Here is a 23204-nt window from a genome sequence, read left to right as displayed (position 1 = left end):
CAGAAACTGACCAATTTCTGTCCAAGCATGGGGGGTTGGGAGCTAAGCATGGTGTCCAAGTTCACAGCAAAGCTTCAGGCATAAAATTTCATGTTCCCTTGCTAAGATCCAGAGACTGAGTCCAACTACACCCAGAGATTCTCCAGGGATTTCTCACAGCTTCAAGAAAAATCGACTGCTGTACTGTGGTTTTAATACATTTACATTAAAATTATATTACTATGTATGTCTTGGTTTATATAGCAAATGTTAGACTATATAATAATGGGTATTTTTATATAAGGTAATACAAAAATAAAGGAGGTCAGAGTAACCTTAATTGTCCCTTCTGGCCTTAAAAACTTCTGTTAGTCCCAAGGCTTTACGAACACTTACACAGACCCAGCTGATCCAGCTGCCAGACAAACCCAGTCAGGGAATCCTGACCAGGTAGGCGCTCCCTGGATCAACCACCACTGGAATCTAAGAATAGCACCGGTGGCAGCAGAACCCAGCAGCTCTGCAGGTTCTTCACAGCTTCCTAGGAAAATTCCAGTCCAGGCAGGATTCTTTTTCTCTGGCGCAGGTGAGCACCAAAAGTGGTAAAGGTTGAGCAGAGCTTACACCAAAGGCATTTTAAACTTTTACTTTCCTGTTTCATCTGGGCAGATCGCAAAGCTCAGATGTGAAGGAGACCTCTGGAGCCAAACTACCAGAGAAGATAATTACTTGAGAAGTGGTCTCAAGGTAGAGCTGTCCTCATGAAAATTCAGAGAGGCATCAGAAGTTCAGTGATAGCTAGGAGGCTCGTTTCAGGAGTTATCAAAACTTCTTTTCCCACATGCTTTCCAAGCAGACACACTTGGAAATTTTGATGTATTAACCTGCATGAATTAGATCTGAATAGACAAGTAGGGAAACCCCATACAGGAGAAAATGTAGAGCTTGCTTTTATTTAGACATTTATCATGTTTTCTTTAATGTGTGTCAGATTAATGAGGAGTAAAATCATTAACAGATGATTCCACATAGCTGGAAGAATGCAGAATACATTTCATTTCCCATACTAGCCACCCCAGGAAATTCATCTGCAAGTCCTCAAGAATTCACAGAATCACTAAATGGTTCGGGTTGGAAGGGACTTTAAAGATTATCTTTCTCCACCCCCCTGCCATGGGCAGGGACACCTTCTGCTGCCCCAGGTTGCTCCAAGCCTCATCCAACGTGGCCTGGGACACTGCCAGGGATCCAGGAGCAGCCACAGCTTTTCTGGGCAACTTGTGCCAGGGCCTCAGCACTCTCTGAGTAAAGAATTTCTTCCTAAAATCTAATCCAAATCCTTCCTGTCTTAGTTTAAAACCATTCGCCCTTGTCCTGCGCAGATAGCAGGCGATATTTCTGTTCAAAGCCAATTTAAATTCCAAGTTACCACAAAGCACTCTAGAAGTGATCTCTGTTTCTGAAGTGTTTGTGTATGCCAAGGCTCTGATCCCAGTTACATCAGGGTGAACCTGAAATAAATTCCCATGCTGTAAAGGAGTTACACATAAGCAGCTACTTCAGGCTGATCCCAAGCTCACAAATGGCCACATTTCCCAGCCTGGAGGAGAAGGTGACAGCTTAACAAGGCAATATTAAAAAAAAAAAGAACTTTCAACTTGAGCAAACTCTGTGTATTCTGCATCTAAAAACTAACCCGACTGTCCACAGGAGCTTATGTGTCAGATGCTCAAAATCTGTGCTATAAATAGGCTCCAGCAGCCTTCTGAAAAGCACCGAGACATGAGAATTGTCAAACACAGACAGAGCACCTAAATATTCAGTGATCTAAATTTGATCTCACTCACAGAAGGTATACACTGGTGTAACACTGTATTTTTTTAATGGAGAGAGGATTCATCTAGACACAAGATTACTAACCTATATTTATTTCTATTTTTAATCCTTGTGGTTAATTATTTATGTTACATGGCATGTTTAAGATAAGAACATATTGCTGCTCTAGAAAAAACTAATAGAATAGGCTTTCCTGCTTTCTCAGATAAAAGAAAATAACAAAGATACAATCCTCTCTAATTTCACACAACAGTCCTGTCTTCCTGTGATCACTAAATTAACAGTGCTGCAATCACTTTGAAACAGTATAAAACATTTAAAGTTATTAGTCAGCTGTTTGCTTTTCTACAAAGAACTCAACACACTCCACAAAGCAGCAGACAAAACCTGAGCATGCCCAAGTGATCTGCTCTCCCAGCTTGAGTCTTCCTAGTGTGCAGGTTAGATCTGCAGAAATGGCCACTGAGCAGGGCAAAAGAAACAAACACAGGCTGATGGATGAGTACCTGCAAATAAGTACAGGCCAAGATCAAAATTAACTCACTTTATGCACTGGTAAGTGCAGTCGATTTGCAAGCAGATTCAAACAAGACAAAATGCAGCAGAGGGGAAAAAATAGACCAAGGGCTACTCCTGCAGCCCTGTCACCAGGCAACATTCCCATTCCTTTCAGTGGTTTTGCCTGAGTCAGGAATCCAGCTCTAGAACCTGACCAACAGCTGAGTATCCAACCCACAGACAACTCTGCCAGAATCAGAGCCTCTCTCTAAACCATGTGGCAGACAGCAAGGCTCTACTTTTCATCAGCTGCTTCTCTATCTCCCAAGACACCAAAGTCACAAAGGGTTTGTCACTAACATGCAAAACTCAGGCTTTGGGACTCAATGAAAAAAAAAAAATACGTGGTTCTAGAGAAGACGAAAATCAGCAGGGAGCTTATTTGAGGCAGCTTCTCCACACCATGTAGAATGAGACTGGGGCACAGAGCAATCGTGATCCCCCCTTTGAGTTGTGCAAGGATTTTGAAGCTTAAACCAAAGTCAGGCCACCAAGAATGCGGCACTTCACGTACAAAGAACTAGGGGAGGGGGGTGGGGAACCTTAAAATATTAGTGAGTCACACTAAGACACACTGATGATTAGGAGCTTAAAAACTAATCCTCATGAATTTCAGAATGGAATGTGATGATGACCTATCCAGCTGGGGCCCGGAATGTGGCAAAGGATGAAGAATTCAGCTTGCTGGGTCCTTTCCTTGGGTGGCCAGGGGGAGACACTTCCTCCTAGAAACCACTTCTAGGTAGATCTGCCACCAGCCTGATCTAACCAAACCCCAAGACCTAACCTAACCCCAGGACCTATCCCCTAACCTAATCCATGTTCTTGTCCTTTACAGCCTAATTACAGATCATTCAGAATTTTCAGCCATGGGCCTGGTGTTGGTTTTGAATTCCACCCCCTTCACTGTTCAGACCTTCCATGGATACAGCTGCAGCTCTTGGTGCAACTCAGCAGCATTTTCATGCAGTGATGCAGTGGGAGATGTTTGGCAGGTAGGCACATCTGCTGTTTAATGGATATTCTTGAATTCCCAAGGCTACAGGCAAAAAGGAAGTCTGGATTAGACAAACCCAAACAATCTCCTGAACACTCACACTACTACACAGTACTTCTTCCTTAGGACCATTAAACACATTTCTTCTGGTGTTTAAACAGTTTCTCCTTCCTGATTCCTTCTGTCTCCTGTAATTTGTTGTGTAGGTGAATTTCTCAACCTGTGCCAAGGTCAGGGTAGTGTTTACAACGCATTTACATCTAACTCTGAACGGTACCTGAGCCTTTGCTTGCCATATACCACATCTAACAATGTCACCATCTGTGAGCAATATGCTGACATGACTTCACTTCCCAAGTGCTGGCAAAATGCTGGAGAAAAAGATAACAAAAATTGCAAAGATCATTTCAAAGTCACAGACAACTTGGCCAAAATTTTTGCCTCGTTATCTGCTCAGCTTTTGCCATGATCTCCTCATAAACGTAAGGGAAAAGAACAACCTTATCTCAACATGTATGTTTTAAATTCATAATGGAGCAATGAAATATTGTATCTTTAATGTGGCTCTGCAGTCACTGTTCTGCAAAGCAGTAAATCCTGAGGAGTAACGAGGTGGCACCAAACCAAGGCCTGTCTGGAGCACCGGGATGCATTTCACATCAACAACTTCATCTGGTATAAAAAGCACCTCTCTCAGATTTGGGAAATCAATGGAATTTTTAAACTTAGTTTAAAAATGTTACAGGGAGCTTCACGGAAACAAAGGGATTTGGAAGGGACCTTAAAGACCATAATGTTCCAGCCCCCGGCCATGGGCAGGGACACCTTCCACTAGAGCAGGTTGCCAAAACATCTTTGACAATGCTAGGTTGGAGAAAGGAATTGGAAAAGAGTGGAAAAATACAAACTTGAATAGAAAATAAATAGGAGCAGTCGGATGTAGCCAGCAGCCCATGTCCTCTGTTCCCATCAAAATACCAGACCAAATAATCAAACAGGATACATGGAAAGGAAACAAGGAAAATGCCAGTCAGAGCTTCCTTCAGACTAAATCCCATCAGAGTAATGTCATTTCTTTCCATGACAGAATTACAGGTCGGTGAATAGTGAAGGACATGAGACATTACAGATCCTGACGCCAGGACAGCTCCTGACACTGCCCAGCAGGACACGACAGGGAAACAATTCAACCGGGAGGAAAAGTGCTCAAGAGCCAACACCGGGCTTGCCATCAGTGGGTCCTGTCAGGGAAAGGATTTTAAGTGAGGGGTTTTTAGCATTTGTTATTTCCATAACAGGGAGCTTAATCATTTTGCTTGAAGTTATAGTAAACAAGAAGGCTCCAAATACACTGAAGAAAGAACTGGAATGATTTTAACAACATGGAGAAATCACCTGGATAAAGAATTACTTGCAAAATTGAAAGGTTATTCCCACCTAAGCGGAGAATCAGCTGTACAAACACAGTTCAGGGACAGTTGCAGTTTTCTGGAAGAGGACTGTGCGTTTAGAAGAAACCCCAAGCTGAAGCTGCATCACTTTTTATACAGTTGCCAAAAATTCAGAGACAGAAGTGAGATGAACAATCCATTGTACATCAGGGATATGAAGTAATTCTTCTCTGCAAGGCTACACAGGTGAGACCTCAACTGAAGACCTGGGTCCAATTTGAGGAACAGAATTTTAAGGAAGTTGATGGCTACTGCATAGACTTCAGAAGATAAAGACAAGAAGCAAGTTTCCAGAAACAATGGCTACACAGAATGAGTGGAATAATTTGGTTTGATTAGTAAAAATGAAGGAAAACAAGAAAAGAAGTTTCTGAGATCAGTAAGATATTGCTGCAGAGGAGATCAGTCACAAGGTACTAGGACAAGAATTGGGTCTGAACTACAGCAAGAAAGATTTTGTCATGAGAAAACCACAGTAAATGAAGCCCTGGAACAGAGTGCCTGGAAGGTGGGCAATCCCCACCAGAGATGTTTTCAAAATGGATTAGACACGTATCCACTGAGAATGATCCAGCTGACCCTGCCCACAAAGAAACAAGTTATTTCTCCATAGCTCTTCCAGCTCTGCAATCTGCTTACCAGATGATCACTGCTCAAACCACAGAGCTCACAAAGGACAATTTTTGTAAAAGGTTGGGGTTTTTTTGTAAAAAATCCCAAACACTGTAGACAGTCAAAACTCCTGACTCTGGAATCTGCATTGGTGGCAAAAATATCAAAGAACCAAGTCAGGTTCTGCCACTTTTCACCATGTAACTTCACTGGAGGGACAAATCATTATTCAGCCTGGGTAACATCCCGCTTGAGAAGGAAGATCGGGGCAGACTGACTCACAATTTGGATGCCTGTCCATGATTTTGCCAAGTTTCAGGACAACCCTTGTGGCTTCACACTTGTATCCAATCTCTACAATTACTTTAAAATGTTCTGCTGTAATAGAATAATCAGAGGCAATTATGGAAGGTCAGGGAACAAGCAGGCATAAATATTCTGTTAGCTCCTCCTGATACTTCATGATGGAGAGCTTCATTAATGTGTCTGGGACACATCCCCCAGCCCACTTCAGAAATTCCGAGGCTCTGAAGATGGGGTATGGCACTGAAGGGATTCAAAACTTTCTGATGTCTCTTCAAAAAGATAAAGATGATGACTGTCCAAGAAGCCAAAGGGAATTAGAAAACTTTCCTCCAAAATCAAATGGGGGGCACACATAGCTTTAAAAATAGGTGCTGGGGCAGTACGATTAAGGCATCCTTTCACCAGCTTTGAGGCAAAGGTCAGACTTGGTCCAGATTTGAACCAAAGGCTGCATTCCAAATTATTCCAGCTCTGAGCAGCTCCTTGCTCACATATCCCCAAGCTGCTGGATATAGTACTAGCCACTCCATATACTTACTACTCCTTGTGTAGTGAAGATTATGGGCTCTGCTGTGCTTTAACTTCACCCATCCAGTGGGGATACAGTTTGAGTGAAATGTCACCACGGCCAAAATACCCAAAATCGAAGAGGAAAATTTCAGAACTTTCTCCTCTCATCTCACAAGTCCACGCCAGGCAAGTGCAAAATCATGGGCTGGTTCCCCTTTTCCTGTGATCCACAAGTAAAATCCATGTGACATTTTACTTCCCCTGTTCCTTCCACTTTTATGTTCTGATGGAGCAGATGCCTTCCCATCTCCAGCCCTGGAAGAGCTTTCAGAGGGCAAAGGGATAAACTTCTGATACCTTTTCTGGTACTTCCCATTATCAGAATATTTATAAAAAATATATAGTGTGAATAAGTTGCCAGTTTTATCTGTAACCATTAAACTCAAAAGATCATCAAATAATTTATGAAAATCTACAGTCATTAAATTATACGCTCCCCATCACCGGTTTACTTTTCTGTGTTTATAATAAGATTCATCAACCTAATTTTACATTAAATTATTGCTTTGCTCAGAAATGGAGAGAAGAAATATTTCTCTCTTGAACAATTAATTCCCCTGTTTTTGACACCCTCCTCTGACAAATTACAACTAGTAAGTTACATATGATCACAATTAACATCCAACCTTTAACACTTCAACATCATCTCAGTATCAGCCACTTCTTTGCACCGATGCTTATGAAAGCAAAACTGAATTTTGTATTTCATCTCCAGAGCAGAGCCGTCCCATCCAGCAGCATTATATAAATGAGTTTCACACCAGTGGGAAGAGCCTAATAGATTTTGTAGGTCAGTGCTTCTGGCAGATGTTTCTCTAAAGACTCCTTGGAGTTCAAGGGAAAAAGACTTTCAACTAGATTTTCGAAGGCACAGTCCAGTAGAAGTTAATAAGAGTGGGGAAAACACAGGAAAGGGAAAGACCTCGATTTATCTGAAAATGTTTCGAAAATTCAGGGCACAAGGGGACAAAATAAAAAATATTCCACAGAGAACAACTCAAAAATAAAAATAGCAGCAGTGGCTAAGAACAGTTCTTCAAAGGGATGTCAGACTTTACAATACTTTGTGCAGCAGCAGTGACTAAAAAGTCTTCGTGTTGTCGCCACATGGTGATATTGAAAACTTGCATTCATTTGGGGGGAAAATAAATAAACAACAAAAACACAGACAGCAGAATAATAAAATGCAATCACGGGATGGGTGCTTTAAACCCTATTTATAAACCCCTGGGGCATATTTTCTTGCTCAGTGCAGTCACCGCAATGTCAAATTCTAATTTGCGACACAGGTCACAAATGTTACAACTGGCAAGACGACGGATGGTATGGGTGATAAAAACAATTTTTAAGGACTTAGCCTTTAAAATAAACAGAACTGGTATCATTTCTTTATTGCCTGTTTTAAACCTCATAGTTACACTGAACATTAAATTCATCAACAGACAAACTTTTATGCCTTATATGAGCCCTCTTGAGCACAATGGTTTCTCTCCCTGGGCTCTGAAATGTCTGCAGAAACCTCTCCCTAACCTGCAGGAGAAAGAGGGAGAAGCTTACTTTTCCTTCTCTGGGCACCATGACATACTTGTGAGCCTAATAACATCCTTGCAAAGTACATAAAAATATTAAATATTATCATTACATTACACCAGTGAAGAAATAAGGGGCCAACAGTCAGGCACCAGTTTTCTACAAGTACAAAATTAACCTTGGATTTATTATTTCAAATAAGAGGAGATGATCATCATGAATATTTGATAACATTTTCTGTAGCCATAATAAAACAACTCCATTCTCTCCATTTTTTAAAACTGCAGAGTGTTCACAACCATCGCCTGCATTGCTCTACAGATCTTTACCAATAGCTGTGGTTCTGCAAAGTAATCTTTTATTCATTGAATTTCAGACCAAAACCTGAAACTGTCCTGTGGCATCGTTTTATGTTTTTTCACTGCATCATCTCGAAGTCCCAAACAAAGGCAGGTGTACCCTGTGAGGCTCCTGGCATCCCACTACAGCCTGAGGAAGCAGCTAAACAGTCCAAAGCCAATTTCTTTCCTCCCAGGATAGTATCTTATCTCTGTGCTGAAAGGAATTATGAAATAAAACATGTGTTAGCTCCACAGGATGTTTATTCACAGTTAACAGGCCAACGTTTTGTTCTCTTTCTCCTCCCCTCTCTCCACAAAACCCGGGGGTGGGGAGGACCTGCTTCCAAGATTTTATGGGAGTTGCCCTCATTCCTCAGCAGAACAGCCACACCCAGAGAGCTAGCAGCCACAGAGAAAAGAAGTCCCACAACAGCAAAATGGACAAAGTCACATCCCTACAAACTCATGGAAGAAATAGCCATTAAAAATTACTACAAGAGACAAACACCAAGAACTTCCCAAAGCACAGATCAGTGGTGGATAGAAATGCACCAGGAACCTCCATTATTCTCTTCCCTGCACATCTCCTGTTGGTCACTCCCTGAAGCTAGATGTCAACTACATGTGTCTTTATATCCCCAAAAATTGTATGCAGTACATCTCACCTCCAGGAATGAGGTAATCCTGCAGCTTTTCCAATGCTGGAGAACCAAAAGCCCCCTATTTCTGGCTGTGTTTTTATAAAGTCCATCAGGGCTTGACACCTTTAGTGCTCTCTCATTCCTGGTAATTTTACTTGGATTTGGCCAACAGATTCAAAAGCTACACGGGGAGGGAAATGATGTTCACATAAGCCTTGTTTCCTCAAGAAACCAGGTTAAAAAAACCAACAGCTGACGAGTTACAAGACGTTCTGTAATCTGCTTTTAAAACACCTCGGAATGAGGCGCAAAGTCCTAACGGGGCATACGAGGATGTGTTTGACAAGGAGCAAGTGCTTACATTAAGGAAAACAACATCACCCTTTAAAAAACGATTCTGTGATAAAAGAGAGACCCAGTAGCAACTCCAAAGAGAAAGAAAAATTATTCCATGATAAAAGAGACCAAGTAACAACTCCAAAGAGCAGGAACCTGCTCGGTCACAGACCTACCAGAAGGCACAGGATGATTCTTGCCTTTCTAAATCATCCCTTTCACTCTCTTGCAGACCTTAACAGACTGCTACAAAAATACCATGAATTATAGAGTATGAATGATGTCAAAGCCTGTTCTCAGAGGAAGGCTGGGAACAGCAATCATGTATTCTTCAGTTTGGGAATACAATTTTTGTTCATAACCGATAAAGAAAAAAAAAAAAAGGCCCTGCACATCAAAGGCACCACATACATTTCCTTTCAGATTATCCCTTCAACCAGACCAGCCTAACACCACAGGCAGGGAGAAAAGGAGGCTGATAGGATGAAAAGGAAAGTCAGGACCATGGAGAGTGGCTTAAGTCACCAAAATACACAGGGAAAGCATAAATACAGCGGAAGATCCAGTGTCTACACAGTCAGTTCAAACTGCACTGTACAATTCCAGCTGGCTTTCAGAGACACCTGAACGTGACAGAAGATGGCTGTAACCCTCAAATGAAGTCCTATGAATCTTGTCTTTATGTGCAAGGAGGATATTTAGCAACTCAGGCTGCTCTAAACTGCAGTTTCTGCCCAGAGTACCAAGTAGGGAAACAGAAAAACTTGGGGATCATGAGCAGAATGAGATTACTTGCTTTAGGCAGCCCCACACCATCCATCATCCACAGGGAGGACGTGAAGAGCAACAGTCATTAAAGCACCAGAGGATTCTCCCGCCTTAAGGTGATCATTTTTCCAGGTATCCCACTGCTTCACCATGGAGAGGGAAAAAAAAGGCACTGAAAATTTTCAGAACCTTGACGCTGTTCTCCAAAGCCGTGTTTGTCAGAAAATCATGTTTAAAAGGGCTTAAGTTTTGTCTGCAACTAAACCAAAAACACCCTCAGCTGTGAACATCCCATGTCTGGGAGCAGCCTTGGAACTAAAGTAAATCTGAACCCAGCCAACTGAGTTACTGTTCCTACAGCAAATTTGAGATTCCAGCTAAAATAGAGACCAAAGCCATCATCTGTTAATAACGTGCAAAACAACAGTGACAGGTTTCTTCTACCCTCCATTCCCCTACACAGGGCAAATCTGGGAGTTCTCCACCCACTTTTTTTTTTTTTGCCTTCCTAAAGCAATAAACTCTAATGAATCTCTTATCTCCACAAAGTGCTACAGAACCTCACTAAACTGCATCAATATTTTGTACCAATAATAATTAAGGCGCACATTTTGGAGGCAGTGCCTCTAAAAGTCAGGCACACAAAATCTGAGAGCAATGCAGCTTTACACTCACTGTCCAGTGGTATCTCCAGGTCTGCCCAAGAGTCTCTGGCTCTCAGAGGAATCACTGCTGTACCTGCACACAGAGTGAATATCTAAGTTTAAGGAAGTTCTCTTGATTCTGCCCAAATGCAAACACCTTTTCTTCTGGCTGCCTTCTCTAAATCCACAGCCAGGGTCGCCCGTCTCCACCAGGATGCGCAAAACAGCCGCTCTGAATTCACTTCAAAGCAGAATTGCACAAAAACACAGCACAGACCCCAGCCAGAAATAGAGCTGCCCTAATTTGATCTAATTAACCTCCTTTCCAGCACTGGAACAAACAGGATGCCTTGGAAAACCCAGTTAAGCAGCCTTCTCACCACTTTCCCCTGCTGCAGATCATTTACGGGTGGAAGGACAACTCCTGACTCTTTGAACAAAAGCCAAGGCTGCATCCCAGAGCAGATGAACACAGGAATGAATATTCCTGGACACAGAGCTCCATGAGGAGGTCAGAGGACAGCTGTGCAGTCTCCTGCACACTGAGATCAGCCCAGTGCTCCCTGCTTTGTGGAGCACAGGCACACACAAACCCGTGCCTGCTGCCACAGGGCCCCCCAAGAAGAGGGACAGAAGGCAGGGCTTGTAGGGATGAATCACCTCCACAGGACACATATGGCTTGGCACACCAAGGGCAGCTCAGCTCAGTCTTTCAGCTGAAAAATGCCTTTTGTTCCTTCCTCCAAGGCTTGTTTTTCCAGTGCATGTGAAACGTGGCACTTCTTTAGTTACATTTCAGACCTCGATTCTTTTTCCTCAGCAGAAATGTTCTTGAAATATTTCGTTTTCTTTTTGTCTAATTCCTCACTTCTTTCTTTTCTTTCCTTTTTTTTTTTTTTTTCCCCATTCCATCCCACCCCGGAAAGAAGGAAAAATTGATAGGAAATTGGGAAATTTCATCAAATATGACCCTGGTAAATGCTAAGTTCAATCATTTTCCACCTGGTCTTTGTGTGAGCAGCCCCACTAAGTCCTAAGCATTGAACAAAAGCTTTCTCACACATAAAACCAACCCTCCTTAGGTAGAAGTCCAAACCATGGTGCAGAAACACCACGGAAAGTTCACCTTCCTGCTATCCATGCTGTCAGCACTGAAGAATTTCCTCTGGTGAAGCATTTTGAAGCATCCCACTTGCACACAAGCTGCTACAAATCTTAGCCCCTGTAACGTATCACACAACAGGTTATTTCTGGCACTGCAGAGAAAAACCCCAATCTGCACCCACACAATTCCAGGGCTGCACACTCCACATGCCAAGCTTTGTCTAAGAAAGGATTTTAAAGTTCCAGGACTCAGATATGCAAATGAGAAAGGTTGCAATGACTGCACTTGTCGACTGCTTTATAACAACTCTGCCATCTCACTTCAAGATGCAGAATATAAATCACACCATGAGGACTAATTTTCTCTCCCCGACAGAGAACATGTGTTCCAGCCTTGTTTCATGCTCATCTTACACAGGCACAGATGATTCCAGTGCTGTCCTCAGAACATTCAGGTGTATGATGCCCATTCGCTGGAAAGGGCCTGAAGAGTTGTGTTCCCAGGAATCCTAGGAAAAATCAGGCCCCAGCAGGAAAGTTTTTTTTTTTTTCATGAAGTCACCAACTCTATTATTAATAATAGAGGTGTGTGAGCTCTAGAAGCCCCCAGAAGACTCAGCCTACATGGGAAGAGGGGGAGTTGTGCTGGATATTGTTTCAGCAGGAAATTGCCCAAGCAGTTCTGTGCCATAAGCAGCAAAAAGGAATAAAACTGGAGGAGTCACCAGGTTGGCCTCAAGCTACAATGTCTTTCTCACTCTGGATGGAGAGTTCACTGCCAGGACTAAAACTGGTCTAAAAGTGGATCTGGGAGACTTGTTTTAGTGGAGTTTTACTGACTCATGAGCTGCCATGCTGGTGTTTGCCTCTCCCTTCCTCTCCCCACAAAATATAGTTGGAAACTTAAATGAGAATCAAAACAGGCATGGGAGCTCTTCTTGCATCAGACAAAACAGACTGGACAGCTTTGACACAAGGAACAGAATTCAGATTTCCAGAATCAGCAGGAAACATCATATTTCACCCTGGACCCAAAACCTCCTTTGCCCCAGAACAGGAGCAAATCATCTTCTTCCTCCACAAAAAGGAAGAGCAGAGGCACCTTTCTCACTCTCTGACTCTGTTACCCCTGATCCAGCCCAGCTGAATGCAGGAGAGGGCAAGTCCATTTTACCAAAAGTATTTGCAAGGGAGGTCTAGGAAGAATCAATACGTTTTTAAAGGACTAACAGGGCGGTCTTTTTGTGGCAGACACACCAAAAGCCTGCCACGTGAGCACATCCTGCACACCTTGGAATTAATTCACTGCTGGCACTGGAGGGGCTGCTCTCACTTACAGCTCTGTGAAAGCCATACCCTGGGCATTAGCTCAGCAAAACCTTGCAGCTTCTACCTCCCTGCAGTGAAATCTGCCACTCTGCAGAGGGCCGGCCCAAACCTTTGGCCACCAGAGAGTCTCACTTCACCTCACCGCAAGAAAAAACAATTTTCAGTCTCACTAAGTAGAGCTGGTCCTCTTGGTAAATAATTTAACCACTCAGTTAAGCACTTTGCATCTTGCTGCCCCCACCCTATTCTCACATTTGCCACAAAGAGACACTGACTTTTTTTTTTTTTTTTTTTTTGCAGGCATTTTCATTATTCATCGCTGTGATCATTCAGCAGCAAGGTTATGTGAAAAAATTCCTGCCACCAATCCTTCCACAAACAGTAAGTTCACTTTCATGGGTGAATTCCCATGCAGCCAATTGAGCAAAAGCCCATCAATTTCCAAATGTGCAGAAGAAATAATTGCAAACCTTTAAAACCACTATTAAAAAAACAGGAATGCAAGCACTGGAGGGATAAAAGTCTGCCAGAACCATCTGTCACTTTGCAATGTCATTTTACCACATTCTGCCAGGACCAAATATGCTGCTGGCCTGCCTGAGTAGATGGAGAAGGCAATGTCAAGGAGACAGTGCTGGAAGGACAGTCAAAATGAGGGGAATCCCTTCCGTGCACTGCAGAGGAGCTCATGGCATGTCCAGGTCATGTCCCCATGGGCTGTGCGCCGCTGTTTTAGGCAAAACAAGAAGAGAAGGAAGAGCAGTTCCATGCAGCCATGATGATGTCATGTTGGGCAAGGTTAAAGCCACCTCAGGTGAGCCAGGTGCAGGTGAGGTGAGGCAGGAGCTGTGCCACCATCCCAGCCAACACCCAGAGGGCCAGGGAGCCAAGAAGACTTTCTGTGACAATCACAGAATCATTGAGGCTGGAAAAGACATCTGAGATCAAGTCCAGCCTGTGACCAATCACCACCCTGTCAACCAGACCAGAGCACTGAGTGCCACATCCAGTTGTTTCCTGAACACACAACTTCACCTCCACGGGCAGCCCATCCCACTGTTTAACAACCCTTTGCATGAAGAAATCCTTCCTGATGTCCAACCTGAACGTTCCCTGGCACAGCTTCAGGCCATTTCCTCTCCTCCTATCCCTCGTCCCCTGGAAGCAGAGTCTGACCCCTCCTCAGCTGCACCCTCCTGTCAGGGAGTTGTGAGAATGAGAAGTTTCCCCTGAACCTTCTTTCCTCCAGGCCAAGTCCCTTTCTCAGCCACTCTTTATATAACTTACTCTTTACACCCTTCCCCAGCTCTGTTCCCTTCTCTGGACCTGCAACAGCCCCTCAAAGTCCTTCCTGTCATGAGAGGCCCAGAACAGGACACAGCACTCGAGGTGTGGCCTCACCAGTGTCCAGCACAGAGGGACAATCACTGTCCTGGTCCTGCTGGACACACTACTGCTGACCCAGGCCAGGTGCCATTGGCCTCTCATCCAGCTGGGCACACCTGGATTCATGTCCAGCCACTGCTGACCAGCACCCCCAGCTCCTTTTCCAGCTTTCCAAACACTCTGCCCCAGCCTGTAGCTCTGCATGGGGTTATTGTGGCCGAAGTGCATGACCTGGCAACTGGTGTTCCTGAAACTCATACAGTTGTCCTCAGCCCATCAATCCAGCCTGTCCAGACCCCTCTGCAGAGCCCTACAGCAGATCCATTCTCCTACACAACTTGGTGTCATCCATGAACTTACTGAAGGGACACTCGATCCCTCAACCAGATCATCAATGAAATTATTCAACAAGAGTGGGCCCAACACTGAGCCCTTGGATCACCACTGGTGACCTGAGAATGAGCACAGAAGGGCAGAGGAACCCAAAAGCAGGCAGAGAGCACATGTAGAAAGCTACCAAGCTACAGAGAGCGCCTCCTCCACCTTTAGCACCAGACCAGCTACAGCACCAGACTTGCTGTGCAGTCACCAGTGGAGGCAGAAATCCCTCCATCAAACTTATGGCTTGTTCTGAACAACCTCTGGCAAATTAGCATCGCTCCCCCCATCTTACTGTCTCAATTCTCCCTGCCAAATAGGGGTAATTTTTCTCCAAGTCTTGGCAGACGTCTTTATGAGGCATCTTTAAGGCTTGGGAAATAATTCTTATTCAAATACATAAGACCGCGCAAGATTTTTGGCCATTACTCTCAGCCTCCTGCTAATTTCCAGCCTTAATTTATTCATGGCCTGTTCCTACCCATTTGCCTGTGTGCCAACATGCGATTTCAGTTTAAATAACTCTTCTTTCCTACATTTATTTCCTTGTTCATCCTCCCACAATGTGTTTGGAGCAGCAGCCCTGCTAGGAAGGTCCAGCTCTATCAGCCCCTTCTTGCAAGGGTATGTTCTTCACCGCCCTGCTCACCACGGTGTCCTTCCCAATTTGGATCCATCCTTCTTGCCCACAGATGTCCAGAACTGTATCCATGCCCAGTACCACAGTTCCACAGCTGAGCTCCTCAGGGATTTCACCCCAAGGGGATGAATCAGCCCCTGAGGGAAAGCCAAGGACTGAAGCAGTTTCCTCTCCTCCCAGCTGATGAGACTCCTCAACTTCCACAAGAATTGATGTCCCCAGGTGATGGGATGGTCCCATATTCCAGCTACCAGTTCAAGGCTGCCAGGCCATCCCCTTCCAGCACAAACAGAAATCCACACAAAGCCTGGCCCTATTCCACTGAAGAAAACAAACCTGGACTTGCCAATATTAGTCAGCAAAGGAGTATTTATAAAATCTGTTTTGCTGAAAGAAATTACTTCCTAAGTTCCTGCTACCAGTGCTGACGTACAGCCATACTTTTTTTTTCACCCAAACAGAGAGACAGGTCTGTGAGAAAAATCAACTACAACAGGACTGCATGCTGTGCCACAACATCCGCTTGTGCCCCAGAGCTGGGGTGAGGGAAATTGTAAAATGGGCAATTTGCAATCCAGCCCTCAATGCAGCACACCCTTCCCTGGGCATAGCCCTCCAATGGAAAACCCCCTTCCAGTGGGGAAAGAGAAGGCTTTGAAATAAAGCTCATTCCAAGCCAACGTTGCATCTGGAGTCCTTGCAACCCCAAATGCTACCAGGTGGCACAGGGGACAGCTGCCACAAGTGGTACAAGCCAACACAGCCCCAAGACTTCAACTCACACAGAGATTCAGACTCTGCTTCCTCCCTCCCAGACTCCTCAAACACAGCTCGACAAAACCAGCCTCATCCACCACAAATTCCAAAGCACCTTTCCACGAGTGCCCCTCTCCCAGCCTCCCATTGTTCCTGCTCTGCACGGAGAAACCCAGGGCTCTGGGAACCGCTGGAGGAGCAGCTGGAGACTTTGCTCCTCTTGCTGGAAGTGACAAGCCACCAGGAGGGTAGGGTGCTCAGCAAGCACAGAGATGATCTGGGTTTGCCATGTGATTTGTACTGCAGCAGAGCTGCTGGCACAGCTGCTGTGATAACCAGGAGAAAATTCTCTCCAGTGTTTCAGGGGCAGCTTCTCCCTCCACAGCCTTTTCCTCCGCACAGGAAGCAAGAGCTGAATCGTCAAGCCACCGATGCTGGCTCAGCATGCCTTAATCCCAGCCTTATTAAGGCAAAGCAATTAAGCACGGACTTAACTCTGAATGCATTCTGAAAGCCCGGTGGCTTAGAGCAAGTTCAGACTTAACTAGGTGCTTAAGTTCAGATTGCTGACTTGAGGCTGAACTTGCCAAATTAAACCACAGACCTTTGCTAGAGCTGCTCTGCAGGGGAGTAGGAAAAAACAGCTTGCTCCTGACAGCCGCTCCGCTCATGGCAAGGGCAGGTCCAGCGTTTCCCCAAGCACTGCTAAGGTCACACGCTGCTGTAAGGGCTCCTCAGCTCCCTGGCACACACCACCAGAGGCATGGTCACCCAGTGTCCCACTGCGAGCCCAATGTCACAGTCCTGCTGCTGCACAGACACGTGACGGCACCTTCTGCTTCCAGGAGCTTACACAACTCCATGGTTTCAGGTCAGGCCTGAAGGAGAGGAAAAGGGGAGATTGAATCAGCACGGGATAATGTCCAAAGAACTCGTTTTAAAGTCTAGCAAGGGCCTCACCGAGATGGGTGTTCATAACCTGCAGGTGTGGGAATCAAACCCTCCAGCCACCAGTGCAAGTTAAGAGAAGCTCTCCAAGCACGATGAAAAGGAGAAGGTGATGGCCCATGTGAGGAACCACTGCATTTTCAGTAAAGTTGTGCTGTGCTCGTCCAGGCCTGAGAAAACAGCATCACAGAAATGCAGATCCGAGATGCTGAGAGCATCCTGCAGGACGTAAGGCTCTGTGGATAGTGGGAAGGGCTCCATCAGAAAGACAACAGAGGCAGAAACTTGACCTGGTGAAGCTGATGAAGACCAGAGATGAGAAACTTTGACTGGAGCAGTTTTACTTCAGCGGAAGGCACAGAAAAGGTGTGAGGACAGACTTGAAGGAGAGGAACTTTGTAGTGTGAAAGTTAAAAAGGTTTCAGCACTGAGATGAAAGGCAGATGGGGTGGCAGTTGGAAAGAGAAAAAGGGGGAAAAGGAAAGAAAAACAAAAAAACCAAAAATCAAAACCCACGAAAAACAAACCTCATAGGTACTCTTGACCCTGTAGACACTAAACGTGATTGTATTTCCAGCGGAAAAGTCAGAGAATGAGAAGTTACTGCAAAGGTCAGGAGAGGGAACAGAGTCTCCCACTGTTTGTGTAGATGAAAAAGTTGCATCAGACCAAATGAAACTGCACACATGGAAGAGTGGAGATGAGGGGAGCTTACATGGGAGCACCATGTGCAGCCCCAGGTCAGAGGATGGATCATCTGATCTACAACAACACCATTCCCTGGAAATTACGAATTCCAAAGAAATTGGCTAGAAGAGAGACACAGGCCCCCTCCCTTCCCACAAAAGCCAGATACTTCACACATAGTCTGCACATTTGAAATGTAAGAAGTGAAGAATCAAGCCATACATCCCAAGCACAAGTTAACTGGGATCAGGAAGAGCTCTTCCCATCTCAGCATGAAGTGGAGGGGGCGAAAAAAATTGTATCTTTTTCTTATTAGGCAGGATATAGGATTTTTGCAATAGGAATGGATGTAAATACCAGACCAAAATACACTTTTCTGCTCATTCAGATGATTTACAGAGAAATAAAACAGGCATTTTCCTTCTCTAGCAACTTTTTAATGAATAAATAAAGTGATAAAAGTGCCTGACTTAAAATTAATAAAAAAATCATCACAAGCACACCCCAAGTCTGAAGTAGATTAATGCACACAAATATGGACGATGAGGCACAAGTCAACAGAAAATACTGCAGTTCTTTGTGATAACAGCTCTTGTACACCATAGCGCTTTAACATCAGATTTCATGGCTATTTGTGAGCAGTCTTCAGCCTTCCCACACAGAAACCGTGGCATAATCTCCTGCTAGACCATGCAATACAAGCCAATCCAGTGAAGGAGGGATGCAAACCACCAGCACATTTCACAAAGCCTTGGGCCTTCCCTGTCATCTTCCAGGTACCCTCAAGTGTGAGCAGAACAGCAGACACCCACTGCTGCCTTCAGCCTCCACCAATGAATCTTTCTGCCCCTGGCTGAGCACTGCAGGCTGGGGACAAAGAGGAGCCTCAAGGAAGGTGGTGACCATCAGCAGGCTGTCACCACCCAAATCATGTCCCCCCAGCTGGTGCCTGGCCAGCCCTCTGCTCAGAAGCGGAGAGCACAAAGCCATCCTGGGGACAACAGCGCATCCTCAGAGCCAGGCAGGAGCAAGGTGACAGCACAAGCAGATGACTGCACGTGCCACAGGCTTGGGCATGTGACAGGTAAAGGGCTCCTCTGGCACTGGGGAGGGTATGGACACAACGGACCTGGAATTCTGAGCCCACTGCGTGCCACCAGCACTGTCCACCTGAACTGAAACTGAGTTTGGAGGGTGGTGACAAAAATCGCGCCCTCACCAAAATAAACTGAGATAGAAAATCCATTAATAATTAGGGGTAGAAACTCCCCACCTTGCATGTTTACAGTGCTGCAGCTGTGTGAACAATTGGCCACGACAAGAACCGTCAGTCAACAGAACTTCAAAGCAGCACCACTCAAAGGCAATACTTTGGCCAAGACATAGGAACAGAGTAAGAACTCCAAGCCAGCATCTCCAGGAGTGACTCCTGCTGAGTGCCAAGGGGATGTATGTTCATGATGCCCGAAGGATGCCTGGTTTTACCTTGGGTAAGACCAAAACATCTTTGCAGAAGCATTCAAGTACTTTATAAACCCAAACCACACAGCCATGAGGATGAAGGAGTCACCTGCCAACTGCAAGCACTCCAAAAATTATGATGGTTCCATAACTTAGGAGACTGCTTTAAAAAGTATTCACAGCTTAGAAGGGATTCATGTCATTCATTTAGCCAAAGGCATTTAAGTATTGGAATACCTCTGATTTACACACTTGCAGTTTTCCTCTTTAAACGTGACAACCACAGATTTTGCTTATTTTCTTCAAACAGCAAAACCTGAGCTACGATCATTTTGTTTTGCCTCAGAACCCAGCCAGAAAGGCACAAAAGGCCAGGAGACTTGCAGTAAAATCCCAAGAGTCAGCACTTCTGAAAGCCTTGGCCTCCCCTGACATGCTTTTTCTAATTTTTAAGCAGATGCAGTTTGTAGCATCTGTAGAACCTGGTTTAGAGAGCTTTTCTCTATCCAGGCAGTGCTCTCCTGGCATTCCCACTGCACCACACAGAGCACTTGGATTGACAACACTGGGTTCAGATCTATAACTTGATACAGAGTGGGAGTGTTGCCGCAGACTGAAAAACTGCATGCTGCCACCAAAGCAAACTTGCAACAAACTATTAAGCCGGAATCTTCACCCTTCTCTGGTAAATCACACTGTAGAGATGCTCTGGAGCCACAACAGAATTTGGGACACAGGTCCCACCTGGCTCAGACTTAACTAGTCCCTGGACTGACATATAGCCACACGTCCAGACTGTTCATAGCTTTTTCCCAACTCCTCTGACTGCAGAAAAACCAACTGATCTCACCAAATAAAATGCCCATAACATCTGTCACGCTGTTAGCGTGCCACAAATAACAGCTAGATAAAACCGCTGGGCTTGGCTTGGATTTTTCAGCTGACTATTACACAGAGGAATTCCTATTTATTAAGTGGCTTCAATGCATGGTTTTCCTCCATCACAAAAAACCCACAGATATGTTTTTCTGATATTAGCAGTTTATTAATTGTGTTTTGGTTTATTATTGCATTGGAGCTGGAGAGTACCGCACAGGCTGTTCTGGAAAGCAGAATATTCCAAGGGGATTATGCAGAAGAAAGTCTGTTCCTTAGTGCTCACCTCACCCAACTGGGCTCCTTGCATTTCCTTTATTTTGCCCCTCACTTTGCCTCAATTCCTCTTCTGCTCATTAAGCTATGGCATGTCATAGTTTTGGCAACTGCAAAGCAACTACTATTACAATATAAACCCGATCTCCTTGGTAGTAAAAATGAATCATTTCTTTCATTAGCCAAACTTTCCCCATCAAACAGAGTGCTGGGACCGCCAGAATTCCAGAGAAACCCACTAAGGCTCTCCCAGCTGCTAGAAACCCGCTGCTTCTAATTAAAAACTTCAAAAGAAAAAAAAAAGGCAAAAGAAAAAGGGACTTTCTGCAACTATCACCTGCTTTATTTTCTGCGTCTTTGTTGAAGGGAAATAAATAACGATAACTCACACCAAAAAAAGGACAGACCCCGAATCAACGCCAACCCCCTAAACCACAAGTGTCTGGTGTTAAAGCGGCACGACAGAACCCCCCAATCGTCGGTAACTCCCCATTTTTCTGGAAAAATCTCAACTTTCGAGATGAAGATGAATAATTCAGGAGCTGGAGCGCCCGCCCGGGGGGACCCACCGGGAGCGAAACTTTCCCGGTGCGGCGGGCGCGGGGCAGGCGGAGAGAGAACCCCCGGCGAGGATGGGGGTGGGAAGGGTGGACATGACAAATAAACCCCAAAACGCCAGCCCTGAGAGGCTCGGAGCCGCGAAGTTCCGCGGCCAAGCGCCGCCACCTCCGTCTCCAGCCGCAGAGCCGCCGCGTCCCCTCGGGGGACAGCGGGCACCCCGCGCCCGGCGCTGCCACCCTCACCCCGAGGGATGGGGCAACACTTGGGGGGCGGCACGGACCCCCTCAGGGCTCTGCCGACACACACACCCCCCTCAAGGGCCGGGAGAGGCGGGAAGGGAGCCTTACTTTTCTGGCTGGAGTATCCCGGGTAATATCCATAGTAGCCGGTGATGCGCAGGATCCTGTCCTCGATGGTGGCCACGCCGTTGGGTGCTGCCTTCCCATCCATAGAGGGAAGGAGCCGCGCGGGGCGGCCGGGCGGGACGGCGAGCGCAGCCGGGAGGGCAGGAGCAGCAGCAGCAGGAGCAGGAGGAGGGGGAAGGAAGGAGAGGAGGAGAGCAGCAGCAGCAGGAGGAGGAGGAGGAGGAGGAGGAGGAGGAGGAGGAGGAGGGGGAGGAGGAGCGCGGCCGCCGCAGCTCGCGGTGCCGGCGGGGCGCTCGCTCTGCCTCCGCCGCCTGGTGCAGGACGGGCTCCGCAGCGCGGCCCCCGCCCTCCGGGGATGGCCGGGAAGGCAGCGAGCGGCTCCGCCGGGCCTCAGGTGGGGCGAGATGAGGGGGCGGAGGGTTCGGATCCTGGCCCCCGGCACGCTCCGGGGTCTCCTGCGCCTCGTTTCGGTCGCTGTGTCTGTGTGAAGGAGCGCCGCTGTCACCCCGTCAGCCTCAAACCCTCCGTGGGCTGCGGGGCTGAGCGGGGTTAGCCCGGCACCGGGAGCCGCGCTTTGGGCAGGGACGGGAGCGTGTCCTGAGCTGCTCCTGCGGGTTCCGGCCCTCGGGTCTGACACCCCCCGGGGGCTGCACGCAGGTGTCAGAGGAAGGAGAGAGTCCTTTCATTCGGACTCTGAGGGGACGAGGTTTCACCACTCCGTGCTGTGAATGTCATAGAACGGTTTGGGTTGGGAAGGACCTCGAAGCTCATCCAGTTCCACCCCCTGCCATGGCCAGGGACACCTTCCACTATTCCAGTTTGCTCCAAGCCCCGTCCCACCTGGCCTGGAACAATTCCAGGGATGGGGCAGCCACAGCTTCTCTGTGCCAGGGCCTCTCCACCCTCACAGGGAGGAATTTCATCCCAATACCCCATCTAGCCCAGCCCTCTGGCAGTTTGAAGCCGTTCCCCCTCTTCCTGCCACTCCATGCCCTTGCCCAAAGTCCCTGCCAAGCTCTCTTGGAGTCCCTTCAGGCCCGGGAAGGGGCTCTGAGGTCTTTTCCGAGGCTTCTCTTCCCCAGGCTGGACAGCCTCCGCTCTCCCAGCCTGTCCCTATGTCAGAGGAGCTCCAGCCCTCTGTGCTGACACCTTTGTCACATCCCTCCAGAGTAGCCTCTGTGTCCGTGTCCCTCCAGAGGAGCCCCTGTGTCTCTCTGTATCACTTGGAAACGCTGGCTCAGTGGTAGCAGCTCTGCCATCCCGCACTGTGCGAGAGTTCAGGAAGAAAAGGGGTATTTGCCCTCAGCCTCAGTTACCCAGACAGGTTTTACACCTCCTTTAACATTTCTCTGTACAATGTCCACAAAACCCTTGCCTGCATTTGGAGGGAAAAAAAAAAAAAAAAAAAGAGGTGACAAATTCACCATTTGGCTTTGTTACTCATTCCAGAAGCTAATTCTGTCTCTGGCACCAATTAGGCTTTGGATTACTTGACTTTTTGTGCCACTGGTCCTTGCCACGCTTCTCTCTGCTAGACTGAAAGGACCATTAGCAACCAGGCTTTTTTCCTTTAAAATATATTTGTATCCAGTAATTAACTCACCTTCTTTTTTTTTTCTTTTTTTTTGTGGCTGTGTCATACTCCCCTTCACTTACTCCTTTTCCATCCAGTCATTTTAATTAACTGGTACATGTGGAGCCCAGTCAAGACATTCCATATCCTTTGCTTCTTCCTCTGCTCACGTTCATTTTTCTCCGTTCTGTGCTTGGCTAAATAAGCTGATGGCACAAAACTGCCTTTTATGAGCGCAAACAAATAATAGATGTATTAAAAATAGCCATTGCTGTGGCTTTGCTCAGGGAGTCAT

At 46.1% G+C, this 23204-nt stretch overlaps 1 protein-coding gene across 3 annotated transcripts in view; it reads right to left on the bottom strand.

Moving 5' to 3' along the window:
* The window catches only part of SLC35F4 (solute carrier family 35 member F4), a 111274-nt gene extending 89805 nt beyond the window's left edge, over positions 1-21469 (bottom strand). For all 3 annotated transcript variants that reach the window (XM_066189052.1, XM_066189053.1, XM_066189055.1), the window contains exon 1: positions 21319-21469. In XM_066189052.1, coding sequence (XP_066045149.1) covers positions 21319-21421 — 103 coding nt within the window. In that variant the 5' untranslated portion in view covers positions 21422-21469. The remainder of the gene's footprint in view (positions 1-21318) is intronic.
* Positions 21470-23204: the final 1735 nt, after the last annotated feature.

Source organism: Chamaea fasciata, unplaced genomic scaffold (genome assembly GCF_029207755.1).
Source record: "Chamaea fasciata isolate MVZ Bird 193981 ecotype frontalis unplaced genomic scaffold, bChaFas1.0.hap1 SCAF_7, whole genome shotgun sequence".
Lineage (NCBI taxonomy): Eukaryota > Metazoa > Chordata > Aves > Passeriformes > Sylviidae > Chamaea > Chamaea fasciata.
This window is presented reverse-complemented; position numbering and strand designations above follow the sequence as displayed.